General features: G+C 43.6%; 1 protein-coding gene and 1 pseudogene across 1 annotated transcript in view; one reads left to right on the top strand and one right to left on the bottom strand.

Moving 5' to 3' along the window:
• The first annotated feature begins 12,644 nt into the window (after nt 1-12,644).
• LRP2 (LDL receptor related protein 2) overlaps nt 12,645-18,697 on the top strand; it is a 200,754-nt gene continuing 194,701 nt past the window's right edge. The window contains exon 1 of the mRNA XM_059167105.1: nt 12,645-12,879. Within this exon, the coding sequence (XP_059023088.1) occupies nt 12,789-12,879 (91 nt within the window). The 5' untranslated portion in view covers nt 12,645-12,788. The remainder of the gene's footprint in view (nt 12,880-18,697) is intronic.
• LOC131827126 (transcription factor BTF3-like) lies at nt 16,996-17,701 on the bottom strand (annotated as a pseudogene).

Below are 18,697 nucleotides of genomic sequence, written 5' to 3' on the forward strand. Positions count from 1 at the left end.
TTCATAGAATTAGTTAGGAAATGTTTCCTCCTATTCAATATTCTTGGGAGAGTTTGAAAATGATTGGTGGTAATTTTTCTTTAAACGTTTAGTAGAGGGGCACCTGCGTGACTCAGTGGATTAAAGCCTCTACCTTTGGCTCAGGTCATGATCTCAGATTCCTGCGATCGAGCCCTGCATCGGGCTCTCTGCTTGGCGGGGAGCCTGCTTCCCTTCCTCTCTGCCTCTCTGCCTACTTGTGATCTCTGTCTGTCAAATTTAAAAAAAAATAAAATAAACGTTTGTTTGATTTCACAAGTGAAGTTGTCTGGTTCTGGGCTTTTCCTTGTTGGAAAGTTTTTTTTTTTTTTTTTAAAGATTTTATTTATTTATTTGACAGAGAGAGATCACAAGTAGGCAGAGAGGCAGGCAGAGAGAGAGAGGAGGAAGCAGGCTCACTGCTGAGCAGAGAGCCCGATGTGGGACTCGATCCCAGGACCCTGAGATCATGACCTGAGCCGAAGGCAGCGGCTTAACCCACTGAGCCACCCAGGCGCCCCGAGTTTTTTTTTTTTTTTTTTAAAGATTTTATCTATTTATTTGACAGAGAGAGATTACAAGTAGGCAGAGAGAGAGAGGAGGAAGCAGGCTCCCTGCTGAGCAGAGAGCCCGATGCGGGACTTGATCCCAGGACCCCGAGATCATAACCTGAGCCGAAGACAGCGGCTTAACCCACTGAGCCACCCAGGCGCCCTGTTGGAAAGTTTTTTATTACTGATTCAATTGCTTTTTTAAAAAAAGATTTTATTTATTTATTTGACAGAGAGAAAGGCAGTGAGAGAGGGAACACAAGCAGGGGGAGTGGGAGAGGGAGAAGCAGGCTTCTTGCTGAGCAGGGAGCCTGATGCAGGGGACTTGATTCCAGGACCCTGGGATACTGACCTGAGCCGAAGGCAGAAGCTTAACAACTGAGCTACCCAGGCGCCCCACTAAAAGGGTTTTATGAAAAACAAATGAACTTGTTTGGGGTGCCTTGGTCGCTCAGTGGGTTAAGGCCTCTGCCTTTGGCTTAAGTCATGATCCCAGAGTCCTGGGATGGAGCCGCACATCCGGTTCTCTGCTCGGGGGAAGCGTCTTTCCTCCTCTCTCTCTGCCTACTTGTGATCTCTGTCTGTCAAATAAATAAATAAAATAAAAAAAAATGAACTTGTTTTATTAATTTTAATTTGTAGGGCCCTATTTATAATACCCTTTCTCTTCTGTTGTAAGCAATTACCTAATTGTTGGTTGAAATAACTATGTGAACAAGAAGGTACAGGCACCTGGGTGACACAGCCCAAGACTTTTGGTTTCAGCACTGGTCATGATCTCAAGGTCATGAGATTAAGCCCTGCCTAGCACTCTGCACTCAGCCCAGAGTCTGCTTGGGATTCTTTTTCTCCCTCTCTCTTTCTCCCCTCAAATAAATAAGTAAATCTTAAAAAAAAAAAAAAAAAAAAAAAAAAGAAGGTATAGTAGAGAGAAGCCTTCCCTTGACTGGTGAGTGAAGATAGGAGCCCAGATGAAAACCAGCCAACTCTGAGGCAGCAGAGGCAAAGGCACTCAGGTATGGAGAACCCCCTTCTCTTTATCTGCCCACTGGAAGAGGCTGTGTTGGAAGAAAAGAATTTGCAGTTCTCTTTTCCAAAACCTGCATTACCAAGGTAACCTTTCCTTTACAAAGGAAAACCTCCGATTTTCCCATTTGAGAAATAGTGAGGATTTTTATTTTAAAGAGTTGTATAAGTAATAAAGAACTTATTCTTTAAAGAAGTTTTTTAAACAGAAAGAATTTTCAGTTTAAAATTAGATTTAAAACTGAAAGAATTGTTCGGTTTTAAAGAACAATTCTTGGTGCTCTTCTTTTTTTTTTTTTTTTTTTTTTTTTTTTTTCTTCTTGGTGCTCTTCTATCAAAAAGTTTTCTGTCTCTTTACCCACAATTACGAAGATCACTGGGATGAGATGGGATCAGGGGCAATGTCCCTTTGCAACTCACCCTCTCAAACATTATTAATGGTAGGTTTTATTTTATTATAATTTTTTTTCAATTTAGGGAACTTTAGCTGATTTGGGGGGATGGGTAAGCAAAGGTCATTGCAATGTGTTTCTTTCCAACGTGTTTCTCCCATCAGCTATCTGCTTCCATGTCACAAAATTCAAGTGGACTTCATCCAAATATAGCCAGTGACAGTGTAATTTATAATGGATATGGGGAAAAGTAAATGGCCTTTCATAAGATTTCAAAAAGACCATATATAATTGCTATGCTTTTACTATAATTAAAAAAATTTTATTTGCCTATTTTTCCTTTCAGTTTGAAATATTTCTAGACTTAAATATTATTTTAAAGTTATCGCCTTTATGATGACCAAATGTACATATTCTGGAGCATAAGTACATTTTTACTTATACCTTTTCTGGTATTTTATCCAACTGTTGTCTAATAATATATTCAAATATAGTGTGTTTTTATTTTTGTGACATATTTGTTAATAAAGTGGTTCCTGTTAAAACAGGAAGAGAGTATACTACAATTATTAGGCAAGACATCTTATGCATTGAATTGAAAAATTAGAATTTTGGAAAACTTTATCTGCCTTTGGGAATGTGATAGCTTAATTATACTCAAAGACTTTTTTGTGTGTGTGTGATGAGTTTTGTGGTAATTTTAACCAATGTGATTTAAAACATTCTATAATGAAATACATCAATATTTAGAAGAGCTGTATAACAGTGAACTAATATTTTTCAAATGACTAGAGTATAATGTTACCAAATCCATTCAAAGTTAAAGACCAGTAGATTTTATATAATTGAGGGTGGGACGTTCATTGATATGGTTTCAAATTCCTTATTGTACTTAACTCTTAGAAACACCTTGTTGAGTTTTGGTGTAGTATCATAGAATAGTTACAATTATATATGAAGAATATATTTTATTTTATTTTTTTTTAAAGATTTTATTTATTTATCGGGGGGGGGGGGAGAGAGCGAGCACAGGCAGACAGAATGGCAGGCAGAGGCAGAGGGAGAAGCAGGCTCCCTGCTGAGCAAGGAGCCTGATGTGGGACTTGATCCCAGGACGCTGGGATCATGACCTGAGCTGAAGGCAGCTGCTTAACCAACTGAGCCACCCAGGCGTCCCGAAGAATATATTTTAAATTTTAAAATTTGAAATAACTGTTTAAAGGCATTCGAGAATAACAGCACATTAATCATTTGAGAAAACAAAATCCAAGAAAGGGAAACACTTGAGAAGGCTGGAAATTTTCTGCTACTTTTTTCCTTATAGCATTTCCAGTTTGTAAGCTCAATTGATCTGAGAAGTCTGATATAAAGTGGATGCTAACATGTTAAGAGTTTAATGAGAGCTTTTAGGAATATCCTGCTGCTGCTGAGATACACTGGAGTTCCGAGCCACTAAGAAGTAGTATCCTGGAAAATGCTCAATATTTTCTATTGAGATATTTAAAGAGGTTCAGGCTAGCAGTAGGACAAACCAGGACTAGTTCAGACCTTATAAAGACTGAAATCCAGTCTTGAGACCTCTCATTCTGGTTAGATCAAAGATTTACCCCTATCCTAACTGCCTACTTGAAGGAAAATAAATTCTCTTTGGAAGAGAAAGCATCATCTATAGCTTACACAATTTGTTATACTCACATGTATTCAATTAAAATTTGCCAGGCATACCAGGAGCTAGGATGAAATGACTGAAAAATAAAAAAGATAAACAACTGATAGTTTTAAATCTTTTTTTTTTTTTTTTTAAAGATTTTTTTATTTATTTATTTGTCAGAGAGAGAGAGAGAGTACAGGCGGACAGAATGGTAGGCAGAGGGAGAAGCAGGCTCCCCGCCGAGCAAGGAGCCCGATGCGGGACTCGATCCCAGGACGCTGGGATCACGACCCGAGCCGAAGGCAGCTGCTTAACCAACTGAGCCACCCAGGCGTCCCAACAACTGATAGTTTTAAAAGATATGATCCATATATTAGAGATGACAAAATAGACAATTTCATGTGAAAGCAGGGCTCTTTTTTTGTTTTTTAAAGATTTATTTATTTGACAGAGAGAAATTACAAGTACACTGAGAGGCAGGCAGAGAGAGAGAGAGAGAGAGAAGGAAGCAGGCTCCCTGCTGAGCAGAGAGCCCGATGTGGGACTTGATCCCAGGACCCTGAGATCATGACCTGAGCCGAAGGCAGCGGCTTAACCCACTGAGCCACCCAGGCGCCCCGAAAGCAGGGCTCTTGAAAAAAGATTTGTATGGAAATTCTGGAACTGAAAACATAACAATGGAAATAAAAAATGTAATAAATGAGCTTGACAGTATATAAAATCCAAAGTCACCAGGAAGAAGAAAATAGTGAAGAAAAGCGAAGATATAAAAAAAAATGCAAAACAGAAATAAAAATATAACTGATTCAAAAACAAACCCAAAGTTGGCTCTTTTAAAAGACCAGCAAAATTGGCAAAACTAATAAGGAAAAAAAAGAAAAAGGAGGAAATAATCAGTACAGTAATAAAAAGAGGAATAATACTACAAATCCTGCAGATTCCAAAAAAGATAAGAGGATATAATGAACACATTTATGCCAATATATTTGAAAATATGGATGAAATGGAAAAATTCCTAGAAAAGCAAAATTGCCAACACTGACACAGAGAAAATAGAAAAATCATTCCCTTGGTGGCATAGTGATTATATTGGACCCTTTATATATGGCGGGAGAAGCGATTTGTTCTTTCTAGAATCCACTGACACACAGAATGTGGGTTTTGTCTGCCTTCTCACAGTGCTTCTCTCAGCATCATAAGGCTTACAAAATGCCAGATTTACTAACGTGGGATCTTGAATAGTGATGTCTTCAAAACAAGCAACTTATTTACAAGTGAAGGGGGTTTGATACTGGGTATTTGACCTTGGAATAAGCTTTAGTTTTATTACACAGATTGTCCGTGACTTATGATTATGTGACTTACGATTTTTCAATTTTATGATGGTAGAAATAGATATGCATTCAGTTAAACTGTATTTCAGATTTTGAATTTTGATTTTTTTTTTCCTGAGCTAATGTATGTAGTATGATGCTCTTATGATGCTGGGAAGTGGAAGCTTCAGCTCCCAGTCAGCCTCAGCTCCCAGCCAGCCACAGGACGCTGAGGGTAAACAACTGATTCATTCACATGCCGTATTTGATACTTTATTGCAAAATGGATGTTGCATTAGATGATTTTGACCAACTATAGGCTAATGTAAGTGTTCTGAGCATGTTTAAGGTAGGCTAGACTAAACTATGCTGTTAAGTAGGTTAGATGTACTAAATGCATTTTCGATTTAGGTTATTTTCAACTTTCGATGGGTTTATCAGGAGGACATAACCCCATAATAAGTTGAAGAAGATATGTTTACCTTATCACACAGGAGGAGCTACCTTAATAGTATAATAGAATGATCTATTAAATTTTGATTTAAATTACCAGCTCAAGGACAAAACTGTGGGGTGGGAATATTATCTTCTAGGATGTAGTATGTGGCAGATATATGATGCTCTGTCCCCACAGGGTGGAAGAAAAACTGGTGTCTCTCATCATCACCTTAAGAATTTGCTGACAAGAATGTCATTTAGGTTCTGCTGATTACTAGATGGAATGATTCTACCAGGGGACACAGTAAAAGTACCACAGAACACTAGAGTATGACAGCTGCCTGGTCACTTGACTCCTTATACAGGCTTCATCTTACCTTATACTGGAATCATTATGCTTCTGGTGTCCTTGGCATATCTTTTACTTTGTGCCCCAGAGCTTTTCCATTGCTGTAGACTCTGGTGCATTCAGCAAGCACATGCCTACCCCAGGTGACAGGGAAGGTAATGCCCCTGATGATAACTTTTTTTTTTTTTTTGAGAGAGAGAGTGTGAGAGAGCATGTGTGCGTGCACAGGGGGAGAAGGGCAGAGAGAGAAGAGAGAGAATCTCAAGCAAACTCCATGCCCTGTGTGATCTCATGGCCCTGAGATCATGACCTGAGCCGAGATCAAGAGTCTGACAAGTGAAGGGGGTTTGATACTGGGTATTTAACTAACTGTGCCATCCACATCCCCCCGCCTGATGATAACTCTTAACCAACAGGGTATGGAAGCTAAAGGATAAACACTTCTCTCGGTTGATCCATGTGGATTATTCTGAGACTCATTCTAAATTCTCCCTAGAGGATCTTGGGATAACTAAGTGCCAGATACTACAGTGGTGACACCAATACAGCACACCCTGAGGATGCTTCCTATAGTGGACAGGATCTCAAGAAGAAGTTGCATCTTGTAATGTCTCATTTGAGTGGAATGCCAGAAGCCAAATGCAGAGTTTATGGTGTCCTATGCCATTCATTCCTTCATTCATCAAACATTTATTGAGGGCCTGCTATGTATCAGGTCCAGTGCTAGGTTCTGGGGATTTGGTGATAGAGACAAATCCAGCTCCTTTAATGGGGATCCTGGTTGAATTCTGGTACAGTCCCCAAACTTTTGTAAACTGAAGACTGGATTTACATATAATTATGTTCCTGAGTCCTGACTTTATATAGGCCTTTTCTTCATGCAAATACTGCTTCTTAGCACATATTTTTCTACAACCTCCAGCCCTTTCACAATCTCTGAGATAAGAGATGGACTGTGGGACTGATGGAATTGTATTGAAATTCTGGCTCTCAAGAGTCATTATCCAGGCAGATGTTTTTCACTGACCTTTACCTGCAGGAATTGCTCCCAAGAGAGAGGAATTCAAAAGCAGTGAGGCTAACCATTTTGACGTGGCTGCTGTATTCCTAGCCTTCCTCACAAGGCCCTGTGAGGTCCCCCTGCACAGACTCTTGCCTCTGGGACTTAATGAGAACATTTACATATGATCAAGTCTTTAACTCCTAACATTTTCAGCAGAGTCCTAATTTTACTGAACGTTTTTATTTAGTCGGTGAGACTTGCTAGATTCCCTGTTGTTTCTTTCAAGCTCTGCCAAGACTTTTCACGTGACTGTATTTGCAAATCAGGAGGATTCTCCTGTCTTAGTCTATCTGGTGTCTCCATGTTTGTTTTGGATACCATGGTTCCGGCATTCATTGTCCCTTTAGATCTTGCTGTAGCTTTCCTGGCCCTGGCTACCTACAGGCAGGCTTATGGCTTCAGGACTTGGTGGGGGAGGGTCATCAATACAATGTTCTTCCCTTTTGGATTGCAGTTACTACATCAGAAGCATACTGGTAGGCAAACTACCTTAAGATGTCTTTTTGGTGCTTTTTGATGGTTTCATTCTGGCTCTGTTTTGCATGTGGCAGAGATCCACTCAAGCTGCAAGCAAAAGGATGATTATTTCAAGGGTATACTAGGTTAGGAGCTAGAACTGGAGTCAGGAATTTAGGCAGCTTCACGAGCCTCTGCCTATCTCTCTCCTAGGCCTCTTAATCTCACCCTCGAGGCTGGGAAAGCAGATAATAAGTTTGAGGAACTAAGAGGAGGCCAGTGTGTCTAGACTGTCATATGAGAGTCAAGAGATTGCCAGGGGCCAGATCATGCAGAGGCTTGTAGATTATGCTAAAAATTTTGAATTTTATTCCAGAATAATGTGAAAACTACCAAAATGTTATAACCAAGTGATCGATGCAGTCTGCATGACTGCGATATATTATTCTGGTTGCAGAGGGAAAAGCTTTGAGGCAATCATGGGAATACAAGTGGGATTAAAGCTGGGTGAGGGAAATAAAGAGAGCTATGAGGACATGTGGAAGGGACCCCTAAGTCACTATCGGGGGTTTTGGAAGTCTTCCTGGAAGAAGAGATATTTTAGATGAGATTGGAAAGTTGAATAGGAATTAACCAGATGAAGGAATGAAGGGAAAGCATGTTCTAGACATAGGGAATAATAAGAGTAAACACAGGAGGCAAGAGAGGAACTGTTGATGTGGAACTTCAGATTTTTCAGTTTCTCAAACTTAAAAGTAAGTCACTTGATTTTAATATAATTTCAAACTCACATCAAAGTGGCGAGAATAGGGCAGGAAACTCCCACATACTTGTGGCCCATTTGTGCTCTCTATTTGTACACATGCACACACACACCTTTTTTTTTTTCCTGAATTATTTCTCTCTCACATGCACACACACACATTTTTTTCCTGAATTATTTCAGAGTAAGTTGCAAAATCGTATTTCTGTACCCCCCAGTACTATAGGATATATTTTCTAAGAACAAAGACCTTCTCTTTCCTAACCAATGTCAGACAACTTAACACAACGGGATACTATTAGTATCTATAGTCCATATTGAAATGCCTCTGCTTTTCCCAATAGTGTCCTTCAGAGCTATTTTCCCCCAGTCCAAGTCCAACCCAAGGCCATGTGTTGCATTTAATTGTCATACTTCTAAAAAATTCTTCAGTCTTTGTCTTTCATGACCTTGCCATTTTTGAAGAATACAAGTTGGTTATTTTATAGAATTCCCACCCCCCATTGGGTTTGTCCGATGCTTGCTTATGGTTAAGTTACACATTTTTGTCAATAATACCATGAGGCATCTGCCATATTTACCAAGTTTCTAGCTTCTGTAATCTTAAAATGCTTTTACATCTGCCCTGCAGGGATATGCTAGATACACCTTGTTCTGGACAACCTGATAATATGACCCAGTCACCTTGCCTTGACCTCCTTACTGCCTCCCTCCTTTGAGAGTTGGCCCAAGGGAGGGCTTTTCAAATACAAACTGGTCAATCCTAAGCCAGTTTACACTGTTCCTTCCAGCTGGAACCACAGTAAAGGTGCTTGTGCACTTTTCCCTCCTCTCTCTGGGAGGGTTCACTCACTTCTGTGGCCCCCCAGTGGTGTGACCTGTATTCCCTCTCTTGGGGATCTGTAAGTATAATAAATGATCTTTCCAGTGGCAGCCATCTCCTAATCTATTGACCTTACTATACCTAAATAGTAATAAAACCTATTAAGATACCTGCCAGATTCCTCCATGTTTCTTACTACTTTCTCTTTTCAATCAAGAAATAATTTGTAGAGAGATACTTTAAGCTTTTTTTAAAAAAAGATTATTTATTTATTTATTTATTTATTTAACAGAGAGAGAGAGAGAGATCACAAGTAGGCAGAGAGGCAGGCAGAGAGAGAGAAGGGGAAGCAGGCTCCCTGCTGAGCAGAGACCGCCCCCCCCCCATGTGGGGCTCTATCCCAGGACTCCGGGATCATGATCCAAGCCGAAGGCAGAGGCCCAACCCACTGAGCCACCCAGGCACCCCACTTCAAGCTTTTTTGACTGAGATCTATATAGGGTTGACACAGCACACAACACACACACACACACACAGACGCGTGCGCTAGACAGGAGTTTTATAAAACAATACATATCCTTTCCACATGGAAGTTTCTATTTAATTTGAAAATAATTCTTGTCTAAACTACTAAATTGATTTCTTACTCTCTAATTAGTAATGACCTCTGTTTGAAAGCACTAGTCTAATGTAAATATCACTTTGGATCATCTCATTGCAGAATGGAAAAGAGATGGACAGATGGTAGGGGCTAAAACTGACAACAAGGAACTTGGGAAGACTCTTGCCACAATTCAGGTGTGAGAGTCTAGGTTGCTGCGGGCAGTGAAGTTCAGAGAAATGGGTGGGCTTGAGAGAGAATAAAGTGGATTTAAGTTTACAGAAGGTCATGATTGATTGCATATAGGAGTAAGGAAGAGGGAGGGGTCAAAATGACCATTCAGGCCTTGGCCCCTGGGCTGGAGGGTGGTGCCTTTTTCTGAGATAAGGAATAAGGAAGGTTTGTGGTTCAGGCTCCCTGTGTTGAGTTTGAGGTATTAAGGACAATGGATTGGAGCTGTTCGGTGGGCAGATGGCTCTACCTCTCTTAGGAAGCAAATCTGGGCCGGATTAATAGAAAACTGAAGTTGAATTTTACTCAAGCAGATTTTACAACTTCATACCCACTGTAGGAAGCACAAGTTGGTTCAACACAGGAACAAATGCTCTGAAAACATTTTTAGTAGTTTGTTGTTGATGCGGAAGTAAAATAAATATACACAAGTAAAAAATGTAACAAAGTAAATTACATACATTTACTAGGATAAATTTCACTTTTCAGCACTTTCCTCTGTCTCTGGTTAACTGTAAAGTCTTTTATGCATTTATGTAGAGTGAAATGCAAACACTCGTGCAGTATATAGAAAAAGTCTGGCTTAAATCACAACTTTGCTAACTTGGGTTTTCCCAGATTCTGGTCCTTAGATTTAATCCTCCAAAACTAGCAGCAAGTTTTCTCAGGTATGGATCGCAGATAAAGAGGCGCATGGTACGGGCTGCAGAAGATGCTTGTTTTCAAGAGACATGCGTTTGAGGTTGAATCTCATTGAAAAAAAAATAAGATTTTTCCAGTAGAAAAGAGTGTGGATGTGCGAATTTACATCCACAGTGCTGGGAATAAGGGACCGGACTCCGTCAGTGGACCCTCATTCCCAAGCCCACCCTTTATCTGCTCCCCTCCCTCGCGTTCTCCCTCCATTCTTCCCCTCTTCACCCGCGTTATTCTGGGATTAACGGCGGGGTCGGCCTCAGACACAAGCGCAGCTGGCTCCTACGGTCAGCCTGAGCCCTGCTGTGCAACCACGTCAGGAATTCCAGTAAGTTGGCAACACTGGAGCACAAAGACAACAACAATGAGGAAAACCCTTCAGTGCAGAAAGGAATGTTTGGAACCCGGGCTGCTACAGTGAAAGGACACACACACACACACACACACACACACACACAACACTCACGCCCGCACGCCGGCGCTCACCCTCTTGCACTCTCACGAGACCACGAGCGCATTGGGAGCCGCCCAGCCCCTCCCGCGCAAGCCTCCCCCGCGCCCGCCGCAGGTCTTTGTAACCCGCGGTGCGGGGACGCTCATTGACTATGCAGCGCGGCCTGGGCGGGCGTCGGAGCCGCCTGACCCCGGCGCGGTCTTGTACCACCGCCCCGGCCGCCCGGAACCGGCATAAATCAGTCGCAGAGACTGAAGTGCCCCTTCTCGCCCCCTCGCCTCTTCCCTCCTCCCACCCGCTTCATCCTCTACACTTCCAGACCTCTCTGCCCCTCAGTCCCCAATCCTGTCTCCTCCTCGGCGCCGGACAGGGCTGGTGTAGTGCTGGGGAGGCAGGTAACCTGCCAGTGACTCCGGTCAGAGCAGAGCACTCTGGATTTCCAAATCCAGAAATCTCGGAAAGCAAGCCGCGAAGTAACTGTCGCCCTTTCGCACAGCTCTGCTTTTTTTTTTTTTTTTTTTAAGTCTAAGTTTTCTCTCTCTGCGTCTATGTCTGTTTCTTTTTTTGTCTTTCTAAAGTAATACCTGTCTTCCCCCACCCTCTTCCCCGCAAAGCTTCATCAATCACCAAAGCCCATGGAAGGTACGCGCGATCCGTACTTTCAGGGGTCGGTCAGCAGAGCCCCAGACGGTCGGTGCTCCAGGACAAGGGGTGGCAGTAACGGGCAGGTTCTCGCCCCTGGAAAGGGCGAGGCGGTGGGCCCCTGCACAGGTCTAAGCGCGCCCAGGACTGTCGCCTCTGCTGTTACGGCCCCTCTGGCTGGGGGAAAGGACTCCTGTGGTCCTGCTGCCGAGTTAATCCAGAGCCCGGGACCTTAGATCTGGGGGCGACACCGGTCCGAGAACGGCCCCTTCTCACAGACAGGTATCCCAGGACAAAGAGATAAGTTGCATCATCCTCCCCCTTTTTTTCTGTCGGCTCTAGCGTCACGTACGGTCCTAGGACGATGTTCTGAGGGTGAGTGTAAGGTTCATTCGAAGGGCTCTTGGGGGCCGGAGCCCCCGGCAATCCGTCTAACGCTGCCTTATAGGAGGGAGCTGTAGGGCTTTCTGAAAGCACAGAGCACCCCATCTCAGCGTCTCAACTCTATGGGAGATACCAGGCTTTCCGAGAAGCCTAGGGATTTCAGGTGGAATGGTCACAAATCTCTCCAGGAGCTCTCATTCCGTTCATTTCCTTTTCCCTTCCCTTCCATCTCTTATTTTTTCTTCCTTTTAAAAGACTATCAGTGGCAGATTTTTCCCGCGGACTGCCTTGCAAACTTCGGTGCGGAGGCAAATCCCACAGAGAGGCTAGGGCAGAGCACGCCTGTGCCTGTGTCGGGCAAGTGTTCCCATGTGAGTGTGAGACTGCGAGGAGTGTGTAAATGTAGGATGTGTAACTGAAAAGTGTGCGTGCACATGTCAGTGTTTGTGTGAGTGTGGACTACGCGCACGCGTGTCTTAGGAATGTGTGTGCCGGCGCGCCTGTGAGCGTCCGAGGCCGTCAGGTTGTGTGACAGTGAGGAGTTGGACTGCGTGTGTGAGGCTGTATGAGGACGAGTGTGAGGCCGCGCGCGGGCGTGTGAGAACGGTGCATGTGTGAGCGCACGTGTGTTCGAGTCCCTACTCCTCCCCGCGCTGCAAAGTGCAGGGGGCGGGCCCGGCGGCAGGGGGCCTGCCCCGCTGGATTCCCGCATGCTAGTTCCGGGGCGGTCGGGTCTCCAGGACTTTATGCACGATCTGGAGGGTGGGGACTAGCGCGGCTAGAAAACGGGATGCCTCGGCGCCCGGCTCGGCTTTTCCCCACTAGGAGCCTGCCGAGGTGCAGGCCTCCGGGAGCGCGCGCTAGCAGAGGCGCGGCGGGTGCTGTGTGTTACGCGCGCCCACCTTCTGGGGAAGGAACCGCAAGGCCCGGGCCGCGGATGGTCGCGGGGATGGAGCGCGGGGCGGCGGCGGTGGCGTGCGCGTTGCTGCTGGCTTTTGCCGCCTGCCTGGGGCGGGCCAGGGGCCAAGGTAAGCGCTCACTGTCCGGAATTCCGCGCGGAGCTCCGGACTTCAACCGGCAGTGGCAGGGGTCGGGTCCGTAAGCGCACTGAGGGGACCGCGGCCGGACAGGGGCCAGGGCAGGGCGGCGGCACTGGAGCGGCTCCCGGCGGGGCGCTCAGGTTGCTCAGCGAGGGGCGAACTGGAGCACCCCTCCTTCGTCCGCCCGGCAACTGAGCAGCCGCAAACTTGAGAAAGTAGCTCCGCCGGTTTCGGTGACAGCGCACAGACGGGGACCCCGTCTTTGTTCCCACGGGACTTTCTCCCGACCCTCCCGAAAGCACTCCGCAGTTGGAACCCGGAGACTAAGGTTCTCCCAGCCAGTGCGCAGTCTGCCTCCCATACTGATTTTGTTTCTGGGTGCCTGCGGGGCTTCGCCGCGGTTCTCCGTGCGCGGTGTTCCACCTGCAGCGCTCAGCCGGGGAGATCCCTTGGCGGGCTAGAGCACTCCCCCCTTCTCCTCAGCGAAACTTGGTCCCACGTTGACCCTCAAGAGACCGCATCTCGATACAGATCATTTACGAGCCGAGATAAGGCCCGGAGGCGGGATTGGCCGAGAGAACAGCAGATATACTGGGGCATTTTCTTTGAAGGGTTTTCCTTTTCAACTGGGAGGTGGGGGCTTTTGTGTTGATGAATGAGGCCCCGTCTGTGCGGCCAGAGATTTGAGGGCTCGGATGGAGAAAGTTTCTGGGATGAAGCACTTAAAATTTCTCTCAGGTTGCTAGAGTTTACATTTTTACAGATACAGGCAGAGAAGAAAGGGAGGAAGAAGTGGAGGGGATAAAAACAGTAAGGGGGAAGAGGAGAGAGAAGACAAGTAGGAATGAAAAGGGAGAGAAGGAAGGGAGAGAGGGAATTTGAAGACAGATAGAAAGTAGCGCGCGGACTGGGGTGGGGGTGGGGGGTGGGGGAGACCGACCAGGGATGAATGGGAAGGGCGAGGAGGAGGCAGGGGAACCCGCGAGCTCTCTCCAGGCTTTGCGTTGCTAGGTAGCAGCCCGGAGCTGCGTGTGACCGACCACCAGACAGACAGAACGGACGCGGCTGCCTCCGCAGGGACTAATCTGTCTGTGGGGACGGGAGAGTTCTCCCCCCCACTTCTTTCGCCTCCTGCTCCTTCCCTCCCGTCGGACAACTTAATTGCTCTACAATGAAAATGAAACCCCTATTGTTGTAGGATTAGCCAAAGCAATAAATTGATTTCCCTGGATCACATATTGGGGTTGACGGGTAGGGACTGTAGAAGCCCCCATTTACGAAGGAGAGGGAAAAGCCTGTGGATGGGCCATGGCATGTATTCAAATGGTTAATCTGCTTTCTTTCCTCAATTCTTAGTGTAAGCTCCTTAGAGGGAATCAACTAAGTAATTATACAGCAACTCCTAGCAGTACCCATTTCAGACTTCCTGAGAAGAAGTTTGGAAACGCCAACAAACCTCACTGGTGTTGTAAAAATCTTTGGAAAGGGAGGGGAGGCAGGGGGAGACTTAATAATAATTCTTGTTTTGAACACCTTTTCTCAGTGTTGTTAACACAGAAAGAGGATTTATTATTATTGTGGTGGGTTTGCCGCAGTGCTTAGGGTGATAACATCTTACGTCCTAAATATAGTCTTAGGATTTACTATATGCTCCTGTCGGTGCCTGGCAAAAAGAAATCTTGTCGGGGTTCATCTGGGATACATCTGGATTGTCCCTGTATAATCAAACAGATACTTTATCCCCTGGGTTGATGGTTTAGTCACCAAATAAACTATTTACTCTTCTTAGTAGGTTACATCCATACGTCTTCTTTAATAATATTATGTACAGTAAGAGTTAACATATCATAAACATACATATGTGGCAGACCCTGTTCTTAGTGCTTTATACTTACTGATATTTAATCTTTATAATGATGCTTTGATATCAGTATTCTTAAAATCCCTATTTTACTAATGGGAAATGGAGGCACTGGGCAATGAAGTAATTTGTCCCAGGTCATACTGTGGGCAGAGTTGTGAGGCCAGTCCAAGAGAGGGTATAATTTCACTGCTTATATAGTATGCGACTCTCTCCTCTATTTCCCTCTTTTCTTTTGTACTAAAAATGTCATGCTCCCTAGGTTACTACCCATATGTAAGGTTTCTGAAGAAACTGACTGGCATTTTATGTCTTTGCCACAGAAGGTAAAATCTACCTGCTTTGCCATAACAAATTTTTTCAGAAATTCTTTTCAGGTTTCTATCACTTTATCCCAGGAGTCCTCATTCTCAGTCTTCCTACTTGTCCTCGGAATATCCTCAGCCTGGAAGGTTAAGGAGATTTCTAGATTCCTGTTGTATTGACACTGTTCAGATAGAGTGTGATGACCTTGTAAATGTCCTTATACCACATTTTAGGTAAGCTCTTCCTGCAAGGTTTGCATCATTAGATCTTGGAAAAGAACTCTGGGTATTTTATGGTTAGTCTTTAGAAAAATTATAGCATATCTATAGCTAAGATTATTTGTGTATTCATATTTTGCATAATGCTTTGAAGAAAAGTTTGGAGACCCTGACGGAGCTCTGGGGCCAAGCTGACAGGATTTCAGCAATGGCTCTCTCCACCTTCTGGCTGTGTGACCTTGGGGAAGTCAGGAAACTTGCATGGCTCAGATTGCTGATCTGCCAAATTGATGGGATAACAGGAGGAATCTGTTCTGTGGCATTTATTAACATAAAGAGATAAAAGGGCGGAACATGTAAGGCCTATAGACAATGATCGTAACTAGCAGCTATTATATTGACCAATACTAAAGGTAACTTTTTGGGAGGGGGATTACTATTCATATTTCTAATCTCTCAATGTGCATAAGGAAGTCTTAGGCATGTTTCACTAACATTTATTTGAGGAATTCCCAGCTCTCAGGATACGACTGGAAGGTTTTTTGAGAAAATGGTATTGATCTTAAAGTTACATTCTTTCCTCCAATAGAGGCTTGGTTATGCCTTTTACAGTTAGTATCAGCTTTATGACAATTACATCTTCAGGTGAAGTTTACATATTTGAAAGGATTCTGGGGCCGGTAATAAGCATGCAACATTTTGTGTCTGCAACATTTTGCTTCTATTACATCTCTGATACCACTGCTGCTTTTACTTCCCAACAGTTGGCTTTTTTCCCCCTCTGCTTGAAGTTCTTACTGTCCAGTTTTTATAGGGCTTCTGCTCAAACTCCCTGATGCAATCTTGTGCCTGTCCTGTTCTAATAGAAACTTACACTTTTACAGATGGAGGAAATTTTAGCTATCAGCTGGTCTACTTGGATTATTTTATAGATAAGCAACTAAACCCTGGAGGGAAGAAGAAGGGGCTGAATGGAGTGAAAGGGGGGTGGTGAAGCCCTTCACCTAAGGGCATGTTGCCAAGGTTAGAACTAAGATCTAAACCCGTCTCCTCTTTGTGACCTCCTAATTGATCATTTTTAGATACACGTGCTTGGACTGTCCTCAGCCTGGTTGGTTGAGGAGGCCTGTAGATTGCTTTTCTGTTGATTCTGACCTGACATACGAGGAAAGTGTGATGAAAAGATCACCTTGGTCAATCCCTCTTAAAAAAATTGGATGGGTCACATATCTCAGTTCTAAGAGAAATCTCAAGTCTAAGAGGATAGGTTACTATAGCCATGTCTTTTCATCTTGGTCCAGAATTTATTCCAAGTTGGTGTTCCAGCTTCCAAAGACCATATCTGTAGATCTATTTTTCAAAAATCTTGGGTCATCAAAGCATATTCCTAGGTTTTCAGGTTTCGTAGTATAGACTGCTACATGAATAGGTTTTTAGTCTTAATTCATGGTAATTGATCATTGTCCATGTTCTCTAAGCAGGTACTCTAAGAACACTGACAGGTTTTATTTTATTAAAAAAAAGTATTTAATAAAAAAATTTACAATAATGGTGTCAAGTTCTAAGAACCCCCTGGCCAGGATCTCACCAATGTTAGAAAGATTTGACCTGTTTCAGCCTGAGTTTTAAAATGGTCAGATTGGTGGTTGTTCTGAAATATCAAGAGACATTTCTTTCTTTCTTTTTTTTTTTCCCCTAAAGAACTTTATTAATCTTGATTCAAACTTTATCCCTAGACTTCTTCAGCTTAATTAGCTACAAAGAATGAATTGTATATAAGCAAAAACTGAAAAGAGCTGCAGTGTCCAAGGGGCTTAGGCTTAAAAATATTAGAGATCTAGATTTTATCAGATCCATGCACAAAATTTTAAAGAGCAGTCATAATATAAAATAGCGGCTCCCAGTAACTTCTTTAAGTTTTATCTTCTTCAGAAGTTGACCCAATTCAGTTTGCTTCATTCTTGGAAGCTTCATCAAAATTCTCCACAAGATCTGGAACTTCATCATCCTCCTCTCCAGTAGCAAGTGGTGCTTTTCCATCCACAGATTGTTTGGGCAGAGCTTCAGCCAGTCATCTTCAGCTAGTTAGACTGTCTGCACCAAGTTGGTTTAAGATACAGGGTAGCATTTCTGTCAGCTGCTTTGTCTCAGCATGGCCTGTAATGGTGAAAGTGTTCGCTGCCAGCAGTGCCTGAACTTTGGGGTTGTTAAAGTGGATCACTGTTCCTTGGTTTGTGAACATATTCACTTCTTCAGAACCAGAGATACTGTTTACCCCTAACTTCTTTAAGGAGAACTGAAGTTTATCATCTGCTGTAGCTGTTCTATGAACCACCTTCTTTTGGTGAGCAGTTCTTTTCCCACCAATGCACACTTGTGCTTGCAGTTTGGTGAGTTTCTCCTGGTTCGTGATAGTTTCTTTCATCTTGTTGGAGTGGAAATGGGACCATGTTGGGGGACGAGGGGTTGATGCTCAGGGGGTCTCCTGGCAGACCAGCTGAGATTAGGTGCACATATCTGGGGATGCAAGTGGCAGCTCCAGAGACATTTCTTTGATGCTTCATGTGTTCTGTTGGGGTCCATGGAAATGTTTCCTAAGCAATTTTTTCACAATCTCAGCATTGTGAAATGAAGTGGGAAGAGTGTGAGATTTTAGAGTTAGAAGATCTGGGTTTGAATCCTGACTCTGCCGTTTACTATGTGGGAAATTCAGGACAATACTCAACTGTTCAGGTCAGTTTTCTTATTTGTAAAATGGGCACATATCTACCTTAAAGGGCAGTTATGTCAATTAAGTGAGATTAGTGTGAAATGTTTTACAGATTGTGAGGTCTCACATATATATTTCTATCCATCTTTATTAACCTCTTCAAGAATTTAACTGTTTTTCAAATTTGAGAAGAAGATAATGTAGTATCTTGTGGGTTTGTTTTTGTTTTTTTTGTGTGTGTGTGTTTTTTTTTTGTTGTTGTTTTTTTTTTTTTTTTTTTTTTTTTTAAGATTTTATTTATTTGACAGATCACAAGCAGGCAGAGAGAGAGGAAGGGAAGCAGGCTCCCTGCTGAGCAGAGAGCCCCATGCGGGGCTCGATCCCAGGACCCTGGGATCATGACCCGAGCCGAAGGCAGAGGCTTTAACCCACTGAGCCACCCAGGCGCCCCTGTTGTTGTTTTTAATACAGGTGGCTCTTTGCATCTGTGCATGCTGGTTTATCATTTTATTTTATTTATTTATTATTTATTTATTTATTTATTTTTTAAAGATTTTATTTATTTATTTGACAGAGAGAAATCACAAGTAGATGGAGAGGCATGCAGAGAGAGAGAGAGAGGGAAGCAGGCTCCCTGCTGAGCAGAGAGCCCGATGCGGGACTCGATCCCAGGACCCTGAGATCATGACCTGAGCCGAAGGCAGCGGCTTA

The sequence above is a fragment of the Mustela lutreola genome, chromosome 3, assembly GCF_030435805.1.
Source record: "Mustela lutreola isolate mMusLut2 chromosome 3, mMusLut2.pri, whole genome shotgun sequence".
NCBI lineage: Eukaryota > Metazoa > Chordata > Mammalia > Carnivora > Mustelidae > Mustela > Mustela lutreola.